Source organism: Typopeltis vanoorti, chromosome 9 (genome assembly GCF_054136105.1).
Source record: "Typopeltis vanoorti isolate ZY-2024b chromosome 9, IOZ_Tvanoo_1.0, whole genome shotgun sequence".
Taxonomy (NCBI): domain Eukaryota; kingdom Metazoa; phylum Arthropoda; class Arachnida; order Uropygi; family Thelyphonidae; genus Typopeltis; species Typopeltis vanoorti.
In genome coordinates this window covers 63261128-63281489 of record NC_143557.1, presented here as the reverse complement: position 1 = coordinate 63281489, position 20362 = coordinate 63261128, and the positions used below count along the sequence as shown (strand labels likewise).

The following is a 20362-nucleotide window of genomic DNA, read 5'->3' as shown; positions in this document are numbered from 1 at the left end:
ACCCTCTTTCATTATAGTCTAATATTACTGAAATTCTTAATGGGCCCTTTATTATATTCCTATTTTTGGTGATTTTTTCTCTATTTTCAAAAGGTGCTATTTCTTTTATTAATTAGATTTGACACTTCAAACGTGACGTGTCTTGTTGATTACCTTCGTGCAATATAGTGTCGGATCGATAATATTCATCGCAGTTTTTGTAAGAATAGTAGTCATCAATGAATCTCCGCAATCCGTATTTCTACAGTAATCAGTGGCTGTCTACTGAAAGTTTGCAAAATTCTAAACGTGAGCTGTTGTTATAACTAAATCGCTTAACATGCAATCATTCCAAATTGCATCCATTAAATCTGAATATGTTTGTTTCTAGTCGCCAATCTCATTTAAATTGTCATTGTCCTATCGTGCTTGCAAATTCTCTTTTATCAGCTTGATGGGCCAGGTGGATAGCGTCACCGCTTTTCAATCCATCAGCCTTGGACTTGAATCCCACTGCGCCACAGATGATGTTTCTGAATGTCTTTAGGTGGTACCCGAATTTCACCGCCCGATGTAAATATATATATATGAAGAAAGTTTTTTTTTATATATATATGAAGAAAGTTTATATATATATATATATGAAGCAAGGCTCCCACTGATGAGACCTCAATAAAGGTCGAAACCGGTCTGGGTAGTGGCCTCTTGCCTTTAATGCATAGCATCATACATCTCCTCAAGGAGATGTGCTTTGCATTAAGGGTAAATACAAAGAATAGTGATCAGAGCTTATTCCACGTTTACCACGGATTGCCTAAGACTTGCACTACGTGCGGGTCACCCAGACTTGCACTACTTGCAGGCGCAAACTTGACTTACTTATCTGTTTGCTTACTTGGGAAATGGATTAAAATCAGGTTTAAAATAGCTTGGTATCTTTAACACACACACACACACATATATATATATGAAAGAAATGCGCATTCCGTTTCATTGGAGTTCAAAGAGTTTCATCTAATAGACGCAAAACTGATTATCAGTTTTGACCTGGTGCCAGATAGATTGACCACATTGAATTTTGTCCGATTAATTTCTTAGCTGAATAAAAACACTTGCATTGATAATAGCAAATGATGGATTATACGAAGTTTTTCGACAGTTTATTTTTAAAATAATTGTATATATCGGGTAAACATATCGACTTATTAGAACTGTAACAAGAAATAATTGTATATATCGGGTAAACATACCGACTTATTTCATATGAAAACTCTTGATAATGAAACTATTGTTTTGTAATATAACTATTAGGATCTTTCAAGAAAAAAATAAAAGAAAAGAAAGGAAGAAGATTACAACGGCACACTAAAACGCAAAGTTTACAAGTTGTTTTCTATTGTTTTAGAATTACTGCCGAAGCGACTAAGGCTATGAGGCTAGTGTACTATCCGTAAATTATGTGCGTTTTTCTGGCTGGTTTGCTTTATTATTATTAATCATTCTCCCCCTTCCCACACAAACACAGATGAGAGAAATCTCAAACCCTATAACACAGCAGCGTTATAGGAGGGGATGGTTAAAAAGAAAGAACTAATCATCTATTAAGAACTTCCTTGAAAATTATATTTATTAGGAAAAGCATTAGGGGGTTGACTGCTCCAAGGATACATTTGGAGTTTAGTTGTGTATATATGCTAACCAGTGGCTGTTTCCGTTCTTGCATGATTAGAGCAAAGCAGAAGAATGGCAGTGACAAGATCGGTGGAGCAATATACATGAAAATGCCTATAAAAAGGTATAATGCAATGCAGAAACATATCGCCTATGAGAAAGTGACAGAAGGGAAGTCTCCTTGTATGAGAGAGAGAGAGAGAGTACTGCGGATTACCATCAATACAATAAAGAATTCTCATTTGGGGTGCTAGCTAAAAAACAAAGAACAATATCCTTAGATATGTCGAATTTGGGATTTATAAAATTTGGAAACTGAGCAGGAAAGAAGTAATGTTTTGGAGCCTGAAGAGGCTGTGAATGCGATGTTTACGCCAGAATAAGCTGGCGAAAAAGTGATCTTAACTATAAATTGCAATATAATCAAAAGTAAGAGAGAGAGAGAGAGTGAAGTAGTATCTTTCTTCAGAGTAATAAGACAAAATGGCATTAAAATTCACTAGACTCTTCACTAGTCTCATCTGCAAAACTATACATAGGATTAGAAGTTAGAGAGAGAGAGAGAGAGAGAGAGAAAAGGTGATTCATATATAGAGGGAAGAGTGTGGGAAAGGGTGCAGAATCCTGGAATACTCCAATACTGATAAAGAAATCTAAAGATAAGATAAAGAAGTCATTTACATGACATGGGGTGAATAAACAGGGTGAAAGGTGGAAATCCGGTCATAAAGGGTCATAAGATAGAAGATAAGTAAGCCATAAGATGGGAAATAAATCAGCCATCGAATGATAGGTTGATGGCTGCTTCTCTCCTTTATACGGACAGTTGGATAAAAGCTTGCTGTTGGATAGAGGTCAGATTAATATGACTGCATATATAGGCGATACAGGATGTATCGCCTTAAGAATTAAGCGACAAACTTGTGCTTAATTCTGAAGCACAAGTTTGTCGCACAGCTGGAAGGATACCATCTGGTCCAGATATTTCTTAGTATCAAAGCTATTGATTATTTTTCTGATGTCCTTCTGAAGAAGGATAATAGGAGGCATGCTGTGGGCAGTTCGTTAAACTAATGAAAGGTGATTTGCCTCTTGGTAATCTAAACAAGAGCTGTACTTAAAGACTAATAGCGGGAGGCCTTATCTTTAGGAGATGTTTCCATTTTGCAGTCGGGATGAGAGATGGAAACATGGTATGGCAGAAGTTATGCCCAACAATCTTGACCAGAAGGCCCGACTGAAATTTGAGCAGGAGGTAAGCGTGGAGCATTTGTCCCTTAAAAAGAGTGTAAGCTGATTGAGAAGTTGGAATTTTTAATTTTACCCCATGAATTTATGCTGAATTTACGTGGTAGGACAAATGTATAAACATTTTTGGTGACTGAGAAAGTGATGTATACTGAAGTCACAATTGTATCTGCGTACATAATTAAAATACAGATTTGAACATATTAAACGTAATTCTGTACTTGTATAACACTGACTGTTATACTCTGTATCTTTGGTGTTTCATAATGTATGGAGCTTTCAAATTTGAAATTTACTTTACTTGGATCTCTAATAATGCAAGATCGTGGTCCATATTAGGGCATTCTATTTCAGTAATAATTTTCTTTTTTCATAGAAAATAAAACAACAATAATCACGATAAGAATATGTAAGTCTAAGAATTGTGTGAAGACTGAATTTGGTAATTGGGAGTGGTTTACACTTAAGAATGAACTGTAACAAGAAATTTCTGTTCATTGTGGCGATGAATAGTATCCTAGATATGGTTAATAATCAGAGAGCTGTGATTGCAGATGATGTGGTGATTTGAGTAGAAGAAGAACTAGAGAAGAAACTGGACAAACGGAATAGTGTGGCACATAACTATGGGTATATTAATAGCAAGAGGAGTGAGAACATAGTTTTAAATCATAATAAGATGTAAACGCTAATGGTGTTAGACTCAATGACTAAGATTTGAAGAATAGTATAACTTCAAATATCTCGGAAGTATACTTTCTAGTGATGGTAGTTTAGATCATACGATAATGTGGATGATTTCACTGAGCCAAACGTTTTAACGGTGTAAGTAGTCTACTTTGGGACAGTGAGTCTTAAGTGCAAGCTTTGATTAACAAAAGTTACGTTTTGCCCATTTTGACTGATACAGTAAAGACGGGGAGACTAACAAAAAGAAACATGAATAGAATACAAGCAACGAAATGAAATTTTTAAGGACAATGTTGGCAAAAACGAGGAAAGAAGGAATAAGAAATGCGGACTTGAGGACCAAAAAGTGTTAAAGAAATGCGTATGAACTGTCCCTTGAAGTGATTTGGACATACAGAATGAATTTAGGAAGAATATCAAGAACAATTGTGAAATGAAACTGAAGGAACGAGACTAAGAGGAATGCCTAAATAAGAGGAGATCTCGAAAAAATGAAACCTGAGTTGCTACAGTGTTCATGAAGGAAGAATTTATGAGAATAGAAAAAATGGAGAAATTTGATCCGTCTGACAGGATAGTTTTTAGTGGAACAGTTACTATAGATAGTGTATATTGTTTTAAAACAACAATTATAGTACGGTTCTGTAGCAGTCTCCTGTAATAAGATTCGAAAGATGGCTATATACAACAAGAGTTGAAAAAATTCGTTCATCAATGTGCGATTCTACATCGTATTCTATCTTTCTCCTTAAATTAACATTTAGATTACAAAAATTAATAACAGAATATAAATACTAATTACAGTAATTAATATTTATATCAATAACATATTAATTTTATATTAATTGGCATGCCATTTTCTGTAGTCAATTGTTGCATACCTAATTCAATTATATTGTATCTATGATATGATGAAGTAAACTAAAAAATTCCAGTAGCCAGTTCTAAGGAATATTCTTCGCAGCCTTATATAAAATATAACAGCTAACTGTAAATGACTATAGTTCGAATATCACAAAATTACATGGAATTGTCTAGCGTTTTGGAAGCACTTCTTCCACTTAGCTGCCTCATATAATTGAAAACGTGCTCTATTTGGACAACAGTATGTACATTTTACGATGAAGTGTAATCTGACGCTCGAGTTTAAAATTTAACTAGAATGTTAATTAAATCAACGTGTGTTTTGCTCTTAAGCAAATACAAATTTGTTGAGGCATTATCTATGTAAATGAAATGGGAATTAGCTTGGTAGCTTTAATGCCCTGCCAATATTTAGATGATTGCTGGTCTGACTTGAATAGGACACGGAAATATTGAGATCTGTTTCAGTGCTCTGGGTTTTAAAGAAAGGTTAGCGTATTGAATTTCTTCTCTTAAGTGATTCATAATTAAAGACGGAAAAAGCTAGATCTTCTTGAAAATGAATATGTCTGTTTAAACTATTGCTGATGCAAATACTGAATACGAAGGCATTCATATAGAATAATCGCACCTAGTATGAGTTGTGGTACAGCAATATATTCGATTTATGTTTATTCTGAGATAAGTTTGCATATTTTACAGAAGTAAAAGCTCTCCACTTCGTATATATGGATATAATTGTTGCAGTGCATTGCATATTAAATAAGAGGCTGCTGACCTAATACTTTCAATATTCTGCTAATATTTTGTCGAAAACTATCAATCTCACGTAAATAAGCTCATACAACGTTTTATGTATCTTTTATCGATCTCTTTTCAAATGAAGAAATATCCACAGGTCTAACCATAAGAATGATTGTACCATTCTGCGGATATTTCTTCGCTATCGGCAGAGCGCGCCCCTCTTGGTTGAAAGTTCTCATTCAGAGCTCACCAAAAAACAAAAAACACATTCCAGGGAAACGCAATGACATGTTTTAATTTTTTATTCTGTAATGAATGCAATTATAAATTCTATTCGTAGAAATTCTTGAGTTATAAATTTAATTCTTTACATCAACTGCATTAATCATGTATAATTTAATGTTTTTATCTCATCTTCTCCTTAAGAAGTAGATTGCCTGCTAGATTGTCGATTCATGTTAAGGGCCAAATTGGTCTGTTTTGCAGAGAAAATGGATGTCTGACTTTTCGGGAGGAAAAACCTGTTTCTCGAACCCAATTCTTTCAACCAAATTGCGTCCTGCCACCAACTGCACTACAGTCGCACTTAATTTAAATCTTATAAGATTTAAAATCAGATTCATAGGAATGCTGCATTTTTTGTTTTCCAGCATAATACAGGAACACAGAAACTCGATGCACTTATTGACTACTGTAGGGATGGATGGATGTAATTCATTCTCCTTATTTGTTTTCCAGACTATCCAGCTAATTCAGGTCTCGTAAATATACTTGAAAGACTTTGCAAAGTCTGTATAATGTTTCTTGATAAACGCCTCATAATATGTTCTAGAGAAGTATAAGACTATTTGTTACTCTTCTCCTCTCTTTACAAACTTTAAAGGCTGACTAATCTATTCAATGAAGATTACAGTGGACCTGCTAAACAATAGACAAAATATCGCTGGAAAAAATATTATACAGTACTGAGGTGAAATTTTGTTTCCTATCGTGTAAATGAACGTGTCTTACTAAATACAATATTTGACTAAAAGCTGCTGGATGTAAAAGAATTATTCCTGGAGTTATATTCAAGTAAAGAAATTCGTATATTTGTTTTAATCAGTTCTGGAATATGCTATCGTTTATTTTGTTTTAAGTGAACCTCATATAAACAGTATATACAAAATGGAACACCTATATACCTGTAGCAAACGATGAAGAAATGCCGTGGCTTCGGAAGGATTCCCTTGTTCGGATAGCAGTAGGGCTAAATTGAAAAGCGTACTTGACGAGTTTGGTTTAATCTAAAAAAAAAGATACATTTTTCTAAAACTGTTCGTTTATCTTCCAGAATAGATTCAAAAGGCGAAATGTTAATTTAACAACGTAAAATAAAAATGAAATGAAAATGCAGTTTTAGAACGATTCATACAGAAAATCGACATTTTGATGTTAGTTTAAGTAATTGAGCACACACACACACACACACACACACACACACACCACTTTTCATTGGCTATTGCCAAAGCCAAATCGCAGACAGTACATCTTGCTGTTAAAGTCTTCATCTTAATGTTAAATGACAGAACGAAAGAATTTATATTATAAATGGCAATACAAAACAGGAAAGCGGAAATATTTAATCTCATGGCTTACTTGAGCCGCTTTTTTGAACCACTTTTCAGCACTTCGAACGTCTTCATTTTCTAATGCCAGCATTCCCAAGTTGAAAAATACTCTTTCATTTTCCTGGCCTTTTTCCACAGCTTTCTTTAACCTGGAAAGTAAAACAGATTAATGTCACATTTTAGTAAAATAAAAACCATGAAGTAATATAAAATATAAACATTTTTTCGACATGTTGAGCTGAAAAATACTTTACAATAGTATTACCATACCAATATAAGGAACTATTGATGAAAATTTCAGAAGCCATTTTATTTTTATAAGTTAGATAAAACTATGAGCCTCCGTAGCTCAGTCAGTATAGACGAAGCCCTTTGGTCGGAAAGACCTGGGTTCGATTCCCGTCAGTGAAGTGAGGAACCTTTATCTGGTCTCTTTCGACTAAAGGTGAGTAGCCAGTCTCATATGGAGGTCCGGGATTTTTTCACCCGGTAACTCGGGTTTTTTGGTCCCTCAGAACAGGCAAAAACCGGCCCTGTGAACATACATGGATTACAGTCCTGAATACGTTCCAGCCATATGCCGAAACGTATTCATGAACGAAATACTCCAAGCTCGGATAAAATTGGGGGGGGGGGGGGGAAGCAATGGCGAACTATAAAACTGTAAAAATCTCACCAGGAATACTTTGGGGGCAATAACTACAAAGTCACCTACGGTCGGAAACAACTGAATGGGAAAACTACATAAAATACTTTCTACGAGAACAAACTTGGGTGCATTTTAACTTAAATAACATAATTTTAACTTTTAACTTAAAGTTTCATCCACTGATTTAATCCTGTATTTCAAACCCTTTGCACCACAATTTCACTCAAACACATTTACACTTAATAAAAATCGCTGTGGGATAAGTAACAGTTCATTTTGTTAATTAGTTATTTCACAAATATCAAATGTAATTGCATAAATGTTATAATGCATAGTACCAGTATATATACAGTGTAATGAATCGTTTAGTTGATAGCTTCTAATTAAAGTTGAGTCCTGTACTGAAGATAGTTGTTAATTCAAAAGAATTAACGACTTTTGGAAATAAAATGTAACTGGAGAAATTCTAAATTTTTATTTCTATTTCTGCTCTAATTTCAATTAAATATTTATTATTTGTATACTTAAAAAGTATACAAATAATAGAGCAGCAATTAATCTTAACAACTATGATAAGAAATACTATTGAAATTACAAATTTATTTGTAGCATGAATGGATATAACGATCAAAACAATGCGATAGAACAGAAAAGTTAAATAACGACTTCATTAAAATATGAAATCACCACACATTCCTAGTTTATAAAAAATAATGCAGTTATTGAAATGTTTACAAATTCGCAGTTACAAATTCATTATTCTGAAGAAAATTCATACAAAATCTTAGTATAATCCAGACTAAACGAGAGACAATTAGGTGAATCGTTGCATTAACACAATGAACAGTTGCGGTAAATTAACATATGCGCAGTTCAATTGCACGGTCAATTTATCTTAACACGATCGGAAATTTAATTCTGCAGCTATAAACATAATACGGGTGAACAGTGCTGGTTGACTGAACCGCCAATGATAATGACGATGTTATACAACAGGAAAAAGGGATGTTATTGACACGTAAAATTTGCTAACATCCTTCTAATTTTTAGTAATGACTGTTTCCACGCGAACGCAAAATGAGCTTTCTCCAGGAATCCATTAAAGCAACAAAATAAATGTTTAACATTGTTTTCATAGACTATGGAAAATGTATTACCTGTTAATGGCCACATTTCTCTGACTAGACAGTCCTGCTTCCTGGATCAAAACAGCAGAATTCACTAGGGCTTTCTGCAATGAAACACGAGCTGCATTAATTGTAAACAGTCGTTTGCAAAGTAGTTATGCAGTGAAGTGGGCTCATTAAGTTAATATTAATGCGATGCCATCGACATGCAGTGATAGAGCAATAATCGCTAAAACAACTGATTGTAACTTTAAAACAAGAGGAAGAACAATAACATAATACATTGCGAAGGATATTTTAGTGCACGGTGACATTACAGAACTAAGTAATTCGACCTAAGGAATAATTTCAAGAAACTGTACTCAATACATAACTTACTTCGTGATCAGGATCTATATCTAGAGCTCTGTTGAACAGCTGAAGGGCTTCCTCACGTCTGCCTTGATCCATGATAATCACCCCCAACTAAACAAGATAAAAGTACACTCTGTATTAAAATTTCAACGTCTTTCATTTCAATGACAATTGAAATTACTGTAACTCATTGAATAGAAGGATAATTTTGAATGATAATATTAATACATTTAAAAAACTAATTTTTAACTCGTTATGATTAGATCATTTTCTGGGTACGTAGCCATTTCCAACTGTATCTATTAAATATTAATTCTTTCCGCTGATTTCCAAATTCCTTCCTGCAACTTCTAGTAATCGTGTTTTCTTGAAACCATGTAATTTAATCTCACTCAGCTATTTCTACCTAGTCAAATTACTAGCTAAATCCTGTGTTTATTAATTACTTAATGTTTATTTTCCCCGACTTTATGTATAGCTACCCGACACGTATTGTTTTCCTTTGACTACTCCGTTCTTACTCCGAAATGAATACAAAGTATCACCTTTCTTTGTTCAGATGGAATTTAATGGAATTTGATACTTATGATGATCTATATTGACGAGCACACTGGTAAAAACGGGGCCAAATTCAATTACGTGAATGATGATACATTACAAACTCTTACGAAATGCAAAAGCATTCTAGTATTTTCATGATTGTCTGGAATCAATTCCACACTTAACGTAATTTGATTAATGATATTCATTAATCAAATTAATGAATTTCTGAAATTCATTCATCAGACGACACTCAGGGACTACCCTGAGTGTCGTCGAGTCTTCAAAATTCGAGTCATCAGAATTCAAGGAGAACCGGCCTACCAGTCCGGAACTCGGGGGGAGGGGGGGCGCTGTAGGCGCCAGGGGGAGGATCCCCCTAGTAAAGTATAAAGAATATGAGAAAAAGTAGACAACAACATTCAACGTGGTACTGATTCAAGCATCGTAACTAAATGACATACTGAACTAAATATTCGCCATTTGTGATATTGGTTATCGTGATCCAAAAATTGCCCACGAAATAATTATTTATCTCACTTTACACAAAAAAATTGCGTTTTTAATATTTTCATTGTTATCTGAAAAGCAAAGAATATTTTTATGAAAATAAAAGCAGCAGTTATGGTTCTCATACAAACGCTACTATAGCGACGAGTTTGCTGGAAGAATTGGAGATAATTACATTATTATTATATTACAGTCAACGAGTTACATGTTGCAATATTAGCAACTATGCAGAATCGTGTGAACCCGACCAAACTAACAAACTTTACTGCATTATAATTAAACAGGATTTTATGTGGGCCAACAACAGCATTTAGATTTAGCTCATGTTTTCAGTTCTGTTTCCACTTTCCATACTCCTCACACATACAGAGAACTCCGCCGAAACTCCATCCCCCGAAAATATTTTACTGTGATATTCAAGTGTTTCCACACCACATTAGTGCCATATATTATTCGCAATGTGCAGTCGGCATAAAAGTAATTGAGAGAACAATTATACCATTATTTGCGTACGTTCTAATAACAGCTGCAGATAACTATTCCAGAGAGGATTACTTACATTGTGATACAAGTCTGGATTGCTATCATCAAACTGCAACGCCCGTTCATACATGGCTTCCGCTTCTTTAGTCCTGAAATAGATAACGCTAATTATATTTCGTTGTTGTATCATACTTCAATAAGTATGAAGATATCATGCATGCATGCATGCATGCATTATATTTTACTCTGCTGTTTTCAATTCCCGAAATGCGTCATTTTACTACTTAAAAAGCATCAAATTAGTTTTACATTTTGAGTATAATGGTAGAAGAAACAGACTAGGTGCTATGCATTAGTGGCGACCAGTCTACTTTAATAGACTCGGTGAAATGCGACAGTTTACGTCGTCAAGAAAGAAAGAAACAGGAGAACCACCGTAGCTGGGGTAGATACTCTCGCTACTTCAAAAAATTCTTCGTTAGAATTCAACTTCGTCAGAAATAGGCGATTGCACTTCTAAAAAAAAAAATATATATATATAACATTCACTGCACAAGCGCCAAAACCTCTGCGTTTGTTCCTATTCGTCGGCTTCGTGTACATTCTGACTAAAACGTAGAAACTGCAGTGTTTTTTGTGCTTGCAGAGGAAGAGAAGTGCTAAGAGGCTATGAAATTATGTTAATGAGCAAACACTAAGTAAATTCTCTAAGTAAAATTACTAGAAAATATCAACAACACTCTGCTTATAGTTTCTGAAATCAGTAAATTATGAGTGGTTCAAAAAAAGTGATACTATTGCAATCGTACAGTAATGTACGTTAAGAATTAATTAAACAAATCGTGTACTACGCACCTGTTCATTCTCAACAGCACATCTCCTCGATTCAGGTAGGCACTGGCGAAGTCTGCCCTCAGGTCAATAGCCTGTCGGTACAGCTACGGGAAGAAAACAAACTCTGAAGTGTACATCAGTCCTGGTACATGACAACGTTTTAAATCATTGAACATCGTATTAAATTTTCAAACAATGTCATCTGCCTCGTAGAAATCATGTTATGAATGGTTTAAATAATATAAATTTACGTAGAAGCCCCTGGGTAGACATTGGTTTTATAATCACAAACTAAAACCCGCAGTAATACCTGTATAAATGCAGGCAACTGAATGTCTCAACTTTCTGTTCTTGAGTTTATATTTTATGTAAATCCCACCACGTACGTATTGTTCATTTAGCACCATTGGAGGACTACGATAATCTGGAACTCTGTTCTGGAGAATAAACATGAAACTTTTATGGCACTTCAGTCCTTTAATAGGTAAGGTGATGGTCTCACTCTGGAGGACTAAAATCAAATCGTGTACCATTTAGACTTTTACAGATATTTATGCCATTGTGGAGTTATCCTGTTGGTTGGAAAGTGTATACACTATCCGCTCGACTAAACAGGTGGGTATATTTGATTATTAGTATATTCAAGACTGCAAGACGTTTGGCACTCACTGGCACTTTATACAAATGCACAAGTCGGTTAGAGCCGACTACAAGTAGAATAAATGACAGGCAGTCAGAGGTAATGATTTGATTAGGAAGAGTTCGTAACAACTTTTGTTTCACAACGGAAAGTAAAACAAATTTTAAAAATTGAGACGGAATGATTGTTATTGTTGTTCAGGGTTATATTAAGGCAGCTAAAGAACAACATGGGACGAGTATTATTTTTGTCGTTGTGATATTTTTCTCTATGGCACTATAATACCGATAACTAGTCATGATATGAAAAGCATTCTTCGCGGCCCATACAGCCAAATCATCAAACGCTACGAGGACAGTATATTACTGCTTTCAGTTGTGGCGTGCTTACCAGGCGTTTTCAAAATTAAAGCCCGACGATTTTCCCTTATACAAAAACCCTTATAATGGTTTCTCATTCCTAAATGGGATTCGAACGAATATTTCTACCCGAAAAACACCTATCGTTCTTTTGATGACTGCATTACATTACAAAGACATCAGAAGAGAAGAGGAGAGAGAGGAATGTAGAACGTTGTTGTTGGGGAAAGGAATTCTTTGGTTTGAAATAAAGTAGTGGTGAAGCAAAAATTCATGGTTTATTTTTTAAAAACGTTAGTTGACGCGTCTGTGTGAACTGACTGCAATGTCGTGTATGTAAAAGAAAATACAGTGGCCCTCGCATTGTAACAATTGTTTTTTAGAACAATGAATTGACATTAAGTGAAAGGAAAAGAAATGAAAATCTAGTATAGTGAAGGCATCCATTTTGAAACAGGGTTAGGTTTTAGTTTTCCTGTTCGTTCAATGTGTTAATGAAAAGTTTGGTAGCGGGAGAATCTGTAAGGGCCCATGCTTCTATAGTAAAGTTACAGTTAGTGGATAGTTCACTGCATACATCTCTTCATAAATTTCATAAGTAAGGAAAAGTTATTGGATTGGACAGAAAGTCCAGGTAAGGTTTTCTGTATAGCAATTTTTACGATGGGTTGCAGAATGATGTCACAGAGTATTTCGATACTTCAGAATGACTTTATTGGTCCACAAATTTACCCAGTTAAGTACGTTGTCTGCAGGATAAAGCGAAGTGAGCTGAACTCTTAGTAAAAATGGCCCACTACAGTCTAATCTAAGGTAACTACAGGATGAAAGTCCTTATGAGATGAGACTGTTCGAAAGGCTAAAATGTGTACTTGGGGATGGGGGAGGAATACTACTCGCTAATAGTAAGGAGGTGTGTTTAATAAACTGATAACTCAGTGTAGTAGTCTTTCTGTATCAACGACCAATAGTATCCCAGAGTAAAGTTCAATTATTACACACACACATACACTGAATTCGTAGTTTTTCAGATAATTCAATCAAGCCACATCCGAGTTTGAACTAAGCAATATCTAAATCTCAATGTTTTGTTGCATTCCTTACTTGGTTGTGCTATTGATCACAATGCTTAATTTGACATTCTAAGTAGGTACATTTTGCAAACCATAATAAAATATAAGCAAGGCGAATAATTTTTCAAATAAATTTAAAAGTACAATAGCGGTCTTGCGCCGCCTGGAAGTGCTATCGCTATAATCTACGAGATCTCATAATGGATTGAATGGATTTCCTATATGGCACAATGAAGTCATTTTACTTCTGCGCTGCTGTATTAATGGGAATTTGTGATGGTAATATGTGGTCATGTTTATTTTCATTTTCTCTTGCACGACAAACTCCAGTGAACTATGAATCTAAATCACTAGGGTTAAGAATAAAATTAACTGAGTTAATCATGATAAGGGTTTTGTACTTGAAAATGCAATTTCGGATTGCATGTATTCAGAGTTTGCACATGAATTTGTCTCTTATGAATTATGTTTTCTTTTTTATTTCTCGACGTAATGTCAGTTTTATGGTAACTTGTCTCAGGGTAAGGCCATCAGTCGATTATTTCATTACAAAAAATCTCTGCTTTTCAAGCCTAAACAACAACAAATGACAATCGGTTACTAAGCAACCTAATTCTGGAAACAACAATGCTTATCGATTGGAAAAATTAAAGTAGTTGAAAAACTCATAAGTTTTCGAAGAAGTCTTCATCTGTCAGTTCCTGTCACCAATTTAGCTGAACATCATTGGAAACGGTGGGAGAGCTTTGTCACCTTCAAAAGTAGTGCGTTACAGATCTCCCAAACCATTTAAATGTACCAGGCATTCCGCTACTCCGTAAATATATTTTCTAAAACGATTCTTTTCTTTGTATTTCTGTTAATTTATTCAAAATGATGACTATTCTAGAAGGTTTCGGTAAATGTTAAAATATAATAATAGCACAAGACAATATAAAGAGCCTGTCTAACGATTCGACCTCCTATCAGAACTAAATGATAAAAGTTTTGGAAAATGTTCTTTTGAGCACGTTTTCTGTGGCTTCCACTGTTCGAAAGGCAACGAAGACATAAGAATCAGTGGTGTGCACCGCAAGATTTCTTTTCGGAATATGACAGATGATGTCTTTCACTAGTGACGGAAACGGATCTGAACAGCGTTGTTTTTCGAAGAAAAGATAAAGGCCGTCATCTAAGAAAGCCAAAAAACATTCCTTCAGAAGAAAAACTCCGAAGTGTTCGTGATTAGCGATATAAAAGGTAATTTTTTTGAAAAAAAAGTCCTTTAGTAGATCGTTAAGCTCAAATTACCACAGTTTCCTTTTTCTTTTGAACTTTAGGAAGGGCTTTTGTGCTGTCTGAGAAAGAGTGTTTTGAGAGAAAGACGATAATATTCCTTCTGTCTGGTGTACCTGCAAATTTGACACACTGTTAATGTCAGCTTTAATCTCTTCTATTGACAGCCCACAGAGGGAATTGCTATGAAAGGATGACAGAAAATCCCATTGTATTAATTGGTAAATGCAGAATCATCATGGAAGACAAGAAAGTCAGTTTTCTTTTTTGACCTGATGCCTTTAAAAGCGATTCCAAACTAAGCGTAAATCACTTTTGTTGACAGATATTAAGGTCGCGAATCCTCTTACCTGATCTAATACGCCAAGGATGTAATTAATTTTAACGATGACAATAATGAGTAATGGATATAATGTGTATCCCTGACGTGTAGCCGATGAAGCTAAACAGTTGCCGGAAACTTGGCAATGATGTGCCATTGATGGTTTCAATATTCTATTATTTGATCCGAATTATGTGATATGAATAAAAAGTCTAAAAATTAATCTGAACATTCGGAAAGATTTTCTAGTTTAAACTTTCTGAATAAAGGTAACGATAGGATGATATCTGGTCTAAAGTAATAGTCATATCAAAACCTTTTTCAAGGATCACAAAAACAATTGTGATCATCTATGCTGTTTTTATTTTGACAGCAGTGAATGGATATGTACTACACAGAGTCTAAAACACATACCAATGACTTATTTGTCATCAACACTCTTTTAATAATTTCCTTTATTAAATAAAAATGAAACGACTAAATCACTCAAAATAAATGCGAAAAAAATAATAGCATTGTTTAAAAGTTACTAAATGATTGAAGATATGAATTGACATTTCGCATTCAGCTTATGGCTATTTTCACAATTTATCATTAATCAAGAATTCTGAAAGTCAAATACGGCTGACAGACCGTGCGATCATATTTTTACACAAAGTGTTATGTTTTAACAATATCATAAAATAGTAAAGAAAACATTTCGTGTTTTGACTAGACTAATTTCTGGTCCACAGTCTGGAATAATTTTAATATTCTAAGATCACTTACAGCGTCTGCTTCTTCTAGCCTGCTGTGATTTTGGGCAACGAGGGAAGCAAGATTCAAATAAACCTGAAGATGGCTGGTTGTAATACGGATATTATGAACTTCATCTTCTCCCGGATCGGGAAGCATTCGTTTTGCCTGAAATTAATAATCATATGCAAAATAACATAAAGATCATATAATACATTAAATACATAAATTAATTAATAAATGATGCATATGAATACTGCATGACCTTTTTAACGAGAACAGTTGACAATATATAGATCCCAATGTATAAATCACATAAACTTTGAACTGAGTATGCTAATTTAAAGCAGTGCCCATCTTGAGAGAAAATCATAAGTCTGTTCTATTCTAGTTATAGTTGAAACTATCATGACTAAAATTCCCTTATTTACTAGTTAGAGTTTTTTAGGAAAAGACCATTAGTATCTCAGTCGATAATGATGATGCTCTTTTATTTGAACCGAGGTAAGCCATACCTCGGTTCAAATTCTGTCTAGGATGCTCTCAATAGAAAGTGAATTAGTCAATCTCGTACAGAGGTTAGAAGGTTTAGATCTGAAAGCTCCTTTTTTTATCCATAAATCGACCACGCAGTTGACAGATATAGCGGACTATGACAAATCATTGAGCGTAATTCGTAAAACGGAACGTTTTTCAGATAAGGGACTTCGCATCCCACCTAGGTGTTTGTGATTGTTCTTAAGTGGAAGATGAATTTCATCAGCCGATGTGAGACCATCGCCTGCTTAGTGGAGACCTGAAGTGATGTGAAATAGTTTCATGTTTGTCTCTAGACCAGGGTTTCTGTAGCATGTTAAAACAAATAAAAATTTAACTGAAAATAAAAAATAATAAAAAAAATTAAATTAAAAAAAATTGAAAATTCGTAACCCACCCATTGTACTAATATACTCTAGTTTTACCACTTTTCGTGTGTGTGAGTGGCATAAAATGGGAAAAAAATAAATATTTAAGTTCATCTATGCGTGATACAAAAAAAAAGCTGTTAGATAGTTTTCTTTGTGTTTTTTTTTTTCAGGAAACTTAAAAATAATATTCACAGTGGTTTAAATGAAGGACGATGATGATTGTGTCTGTTTCTTCCATTCTGACAAGTCTTTTGGAATTAGTTTTACATAATTATTTTTACATAATGATGTTCACCACCGTGTGATGAAGATATTCACAGCAAACAAATCTAATTTGCTCTCTACGTCTCTTGTTTGCGCCTTGGAGCGTCAGCGTAGACAAACTTTAATTATGAATATATTCAGTATGTACTGTACATTATAAATCGACACCAACATGATCTTCCTTTTTGAAGAATATCGCAAGTCATTGCACGTGGTGTATTAACGAGCTCCTTGTAATTCTGGAGAGAAGTTTTAGTTCTTCAGACAAACAAGCAAAAATAATAACAAATATCCATCGAACTGGAATCCAAAGATTTTAATACGTTATGACTTTGTGCATGTTCGATCCAAACTTTGCTGATGTTGTATGAAAGTATTAAAAAACAAAACTGATTCGAAAAGTTTCTTACAAAGTGTAATGTCAAGGGTGTACGTACATAGTGAACAAAATAGTGCTTGAGTACGCCACGTGCAACGATTCCTCACTGGCACATAGTACTATCGTAGAACAGACATCGATACGGCAACTTGTTTCCTCGTCCGCTGTTTTTAGTGAAAGGAAGTAATGAAAAACAGATGACGCATAACGAGCAACGAAGCGGAAGACAGGACAGAAGAAAAACACGCATCCTGATCTTGTGGAAGGAGCGATTAAACATGACAGCAGCCGCGAGTGTGGGAGATACGAAAAAAACACTGAAATTCTTCGATCAATAAAATCAAAGAATGGGATAAAAGGAACAAGAGTATGCCGTTTCGGGTAGAGGTCTTCTGACTTCAGCAAAGGATTTTAATTTCATCACCTTCGTTTCTTTAGCGTGATACAAAATCTTAAAATCTATTTTTATTTTCAACTCGGAGTGAGAAGGCTTCGAATTTTAAAAACATTTTTTTTTCATTTGGTTCATCCTCATCTTTGCGTGTATTTTTATTTTTAACAAATCGTAAGATTTCACAATCGGTTTTTTTATTGCTAAAGGAATGCAATTGATTAGTTGGGATGCTTTTCTGCACGTTTTACATATTCTTCTACTTTGAAATTATCAGACATTTCTTCATGTTCGCTTATTAGATTTATTTCCACGTTCTCAGATGTTTTTACACTTAAAATGTGATCAAGTTTCTCTCTTTTCATTTTTAGATAAGCTATATGACACATAATGTAACTAACATAACTATTCGATATAAAATTATTAAAAGTATCTATTCTTTACTGCGATATTGTTTAGCACCAACAAAAGTATTTTCTGCTAACGGTCACCACCATTATTTTATATTTCGATGTTCCGTGAAATTTTTATTTAGATGTTTTAGTTTGTAGTTTCCTACGATTTGAAATTCTAGACTCTTCCTTCTCATAGGAATTGCAATAAAAAAAATCCAATCTTATAGAAATATTTTATTTTGTATTGTGTTTTATATCTTTTTCGCGTAAAAAGCAGTTTATATATAAAACGTTAGCCAAGTATTTATTATTAGTCTTCCGTATGTGATAGACTTCAGTCCTTTAGAGTGTAAATGGCAAAACATTTTGTCGAAATTCATATTCGTACCTTTTAAGTAATTGCTACTCATCTGTTTTCGAGATCTGTTTTATGTCATAGAAAAAAAAAGCAAACGCAGGAACGAAAATCAACAGCTGACTAACTCTATGCTGGAGAAAAATTCGAATAGTAAGTGAATCATACACTGAATAATCGCAATTGTAACCTATTCGATACGTATACACAATATTCTTCATACCAAGAATAGTTTAGCTTTTGCATATTTAAGTTAAGAGTCACTCTCTCATTCTTTCACTTTCTTATTTTATATATATATATATATATATATATAAAAAATAACACACACACACACTTATATATATATATATATATATATATATATATAAAACTGTATATGTGTGTGTGTGTGTGTGTGATTAATTTTTTTTTTTAACTTGGGGATACTATATATTAGGGTTACCAAGTAATTTTATAAGCTTGGTTATTTAACTCCTAATCCCAAGTAAGCAAACAATTAAGTTTGCGCCTGAAACATAGTTCAAGTCTAAAGATGGTACAACACCAGGGCAACTCACTGTAAAGGTGGGTAAAGCTCTGATCACTATTCTTAGTATTTTCCCATAATGTAAAGCACATCTCACTAAAAGATGTATACTGCAATACATTATGGGTCGGGTCACTACCCACACCGGTTTCAACCTTATGTGTAAGTAAAGCCGGCTCTAAAAATTCGGACGATCCCTAGACCACTCAATAGTGGGCGAAAGACCGTCCATCTCAGCGTTGGCTCCACCTCAGTGATGGCCTTCCACCCACCACCACCACCACCACCGAGCAGAACTGCTCATATATTCCGAAGAAAAGCATTCACCGACAAAGCCCCTCACCGGGCCGTGCCGGAAAACACGCTTCCCCAGGAGGCTCAATTTTTTTCGCGGAACATACTCGTAGTTTGGGAAACGCTGCTCTAGAGCATAATCAGACGGATACCGAGACAAGAACCTATTATAACACACAAATACACGTTAAAACTATGCAAAGTTGAAATTTCTATTGTCGACGATTTCAATTGTTTTATTGAAAAAAATCTGCTGTTCTGTAAAGTAACACCATTCGTAGAATTCTATCGAGTAGTATTATATTGTAAAAATAGAAAGTGTGGCATATCCAAAAGCTGCAGAGAATACAGAACAAATGCTGAGAATGAGTTTAAATGCCCCATGGTTTATCAGAAACGCCCAGATTCACAGAGAAGTCAACATTCCCTACATCACATCCCTCCTCCATGACCTAGCAGTAAAGTTCTTCATCAAGACAAATAATCATCCGAACCCGCTAATCAAGCAAGCTTCAGACTACAATGAGGCAGAATTCTGCAAATACAAAAGACCCAAATCAATTCTATGCTCAGCTGAACACAGCTAATCTCACTGCCCTTTCAGGGCGAGCTTAAAGCTCAATAATTCTCCACTCAAAGAACTTTCCTTCTCAGACAAAGGGGAATATGCATCAAACTAGTATCGTTCAGCGTTTCTGTGTGACATGGTTTTAGCTTACGTAGTATTTAAAAATATAATTTTAGTTCGCCTAATTTTATTATAGAAAATGTCCACATTTGAAAACAAAACTGAATGACTACAAATGTCTAGAAATCCTAAATACAAAATTTCGTTAATTCTACCCAGCTGGACGGAATTATGAACATCATTTCAAATTGATCCTTCAATAAAACGCACTGAAGGAAAACCAAAAAAAAAAAAAAATTGAATTATATGGACATACTATGTATATTCACGTCCCCTTAACGTGTTAGACTCAGTGGTCTGTCACTGCCAGTTTGACATAGGAAACTAATTAATTCTATAATAGGTCATTAATCCTGTCATAGCATAATCAACTATCTCTCTCTTCCCCCCCCCTCCCTGTGCGGCAAGAAAAACCTGAGTTTCCAGGATGAATAATCCTTCCACATCCATAT

The 20362-nt window shown here is 34.6% G+C and overlaps 1 protein-coding gene across 1 annotated transcript in view; it reads right to left on the bottom strand.

Moving 5' to 3' along the window:
* LOC150103092 (protein O-mannosyl-transferase Tmtc3-like) overlaps positions 1-20362 on the bottom strand; it is a 235541-nt gene that overhangs the window by 18360 nt on the left and 196819 nt on the right. The window contains exons 13-19 of the mRNA XM_090398575.1: positions 15741-15875; positions 11325-11407; positions 10546-10618; positions 8961-9047; positions 8613-8686; positions 6835-6955; positions 6381-6482 (exon numbers count right to left, since the gene is read on the bottom strand). Coding sequence (XP_090254701.1) covers positions 6381-6482; positions 6835-6955; positions 8613-8686; positions 8961-9047; positions 10546-10618; positions 11325-11407; positions 15741-15875 — 675 coding nt within the window. The remainder of the gene's footprint in view (positions 1-6380; positions 6483-6834; positions 6956-8612; positions 8687-8960; positions 9048-10545; positions 10619-11324; positions 11408-15740; positions 15876-20362) is intronic.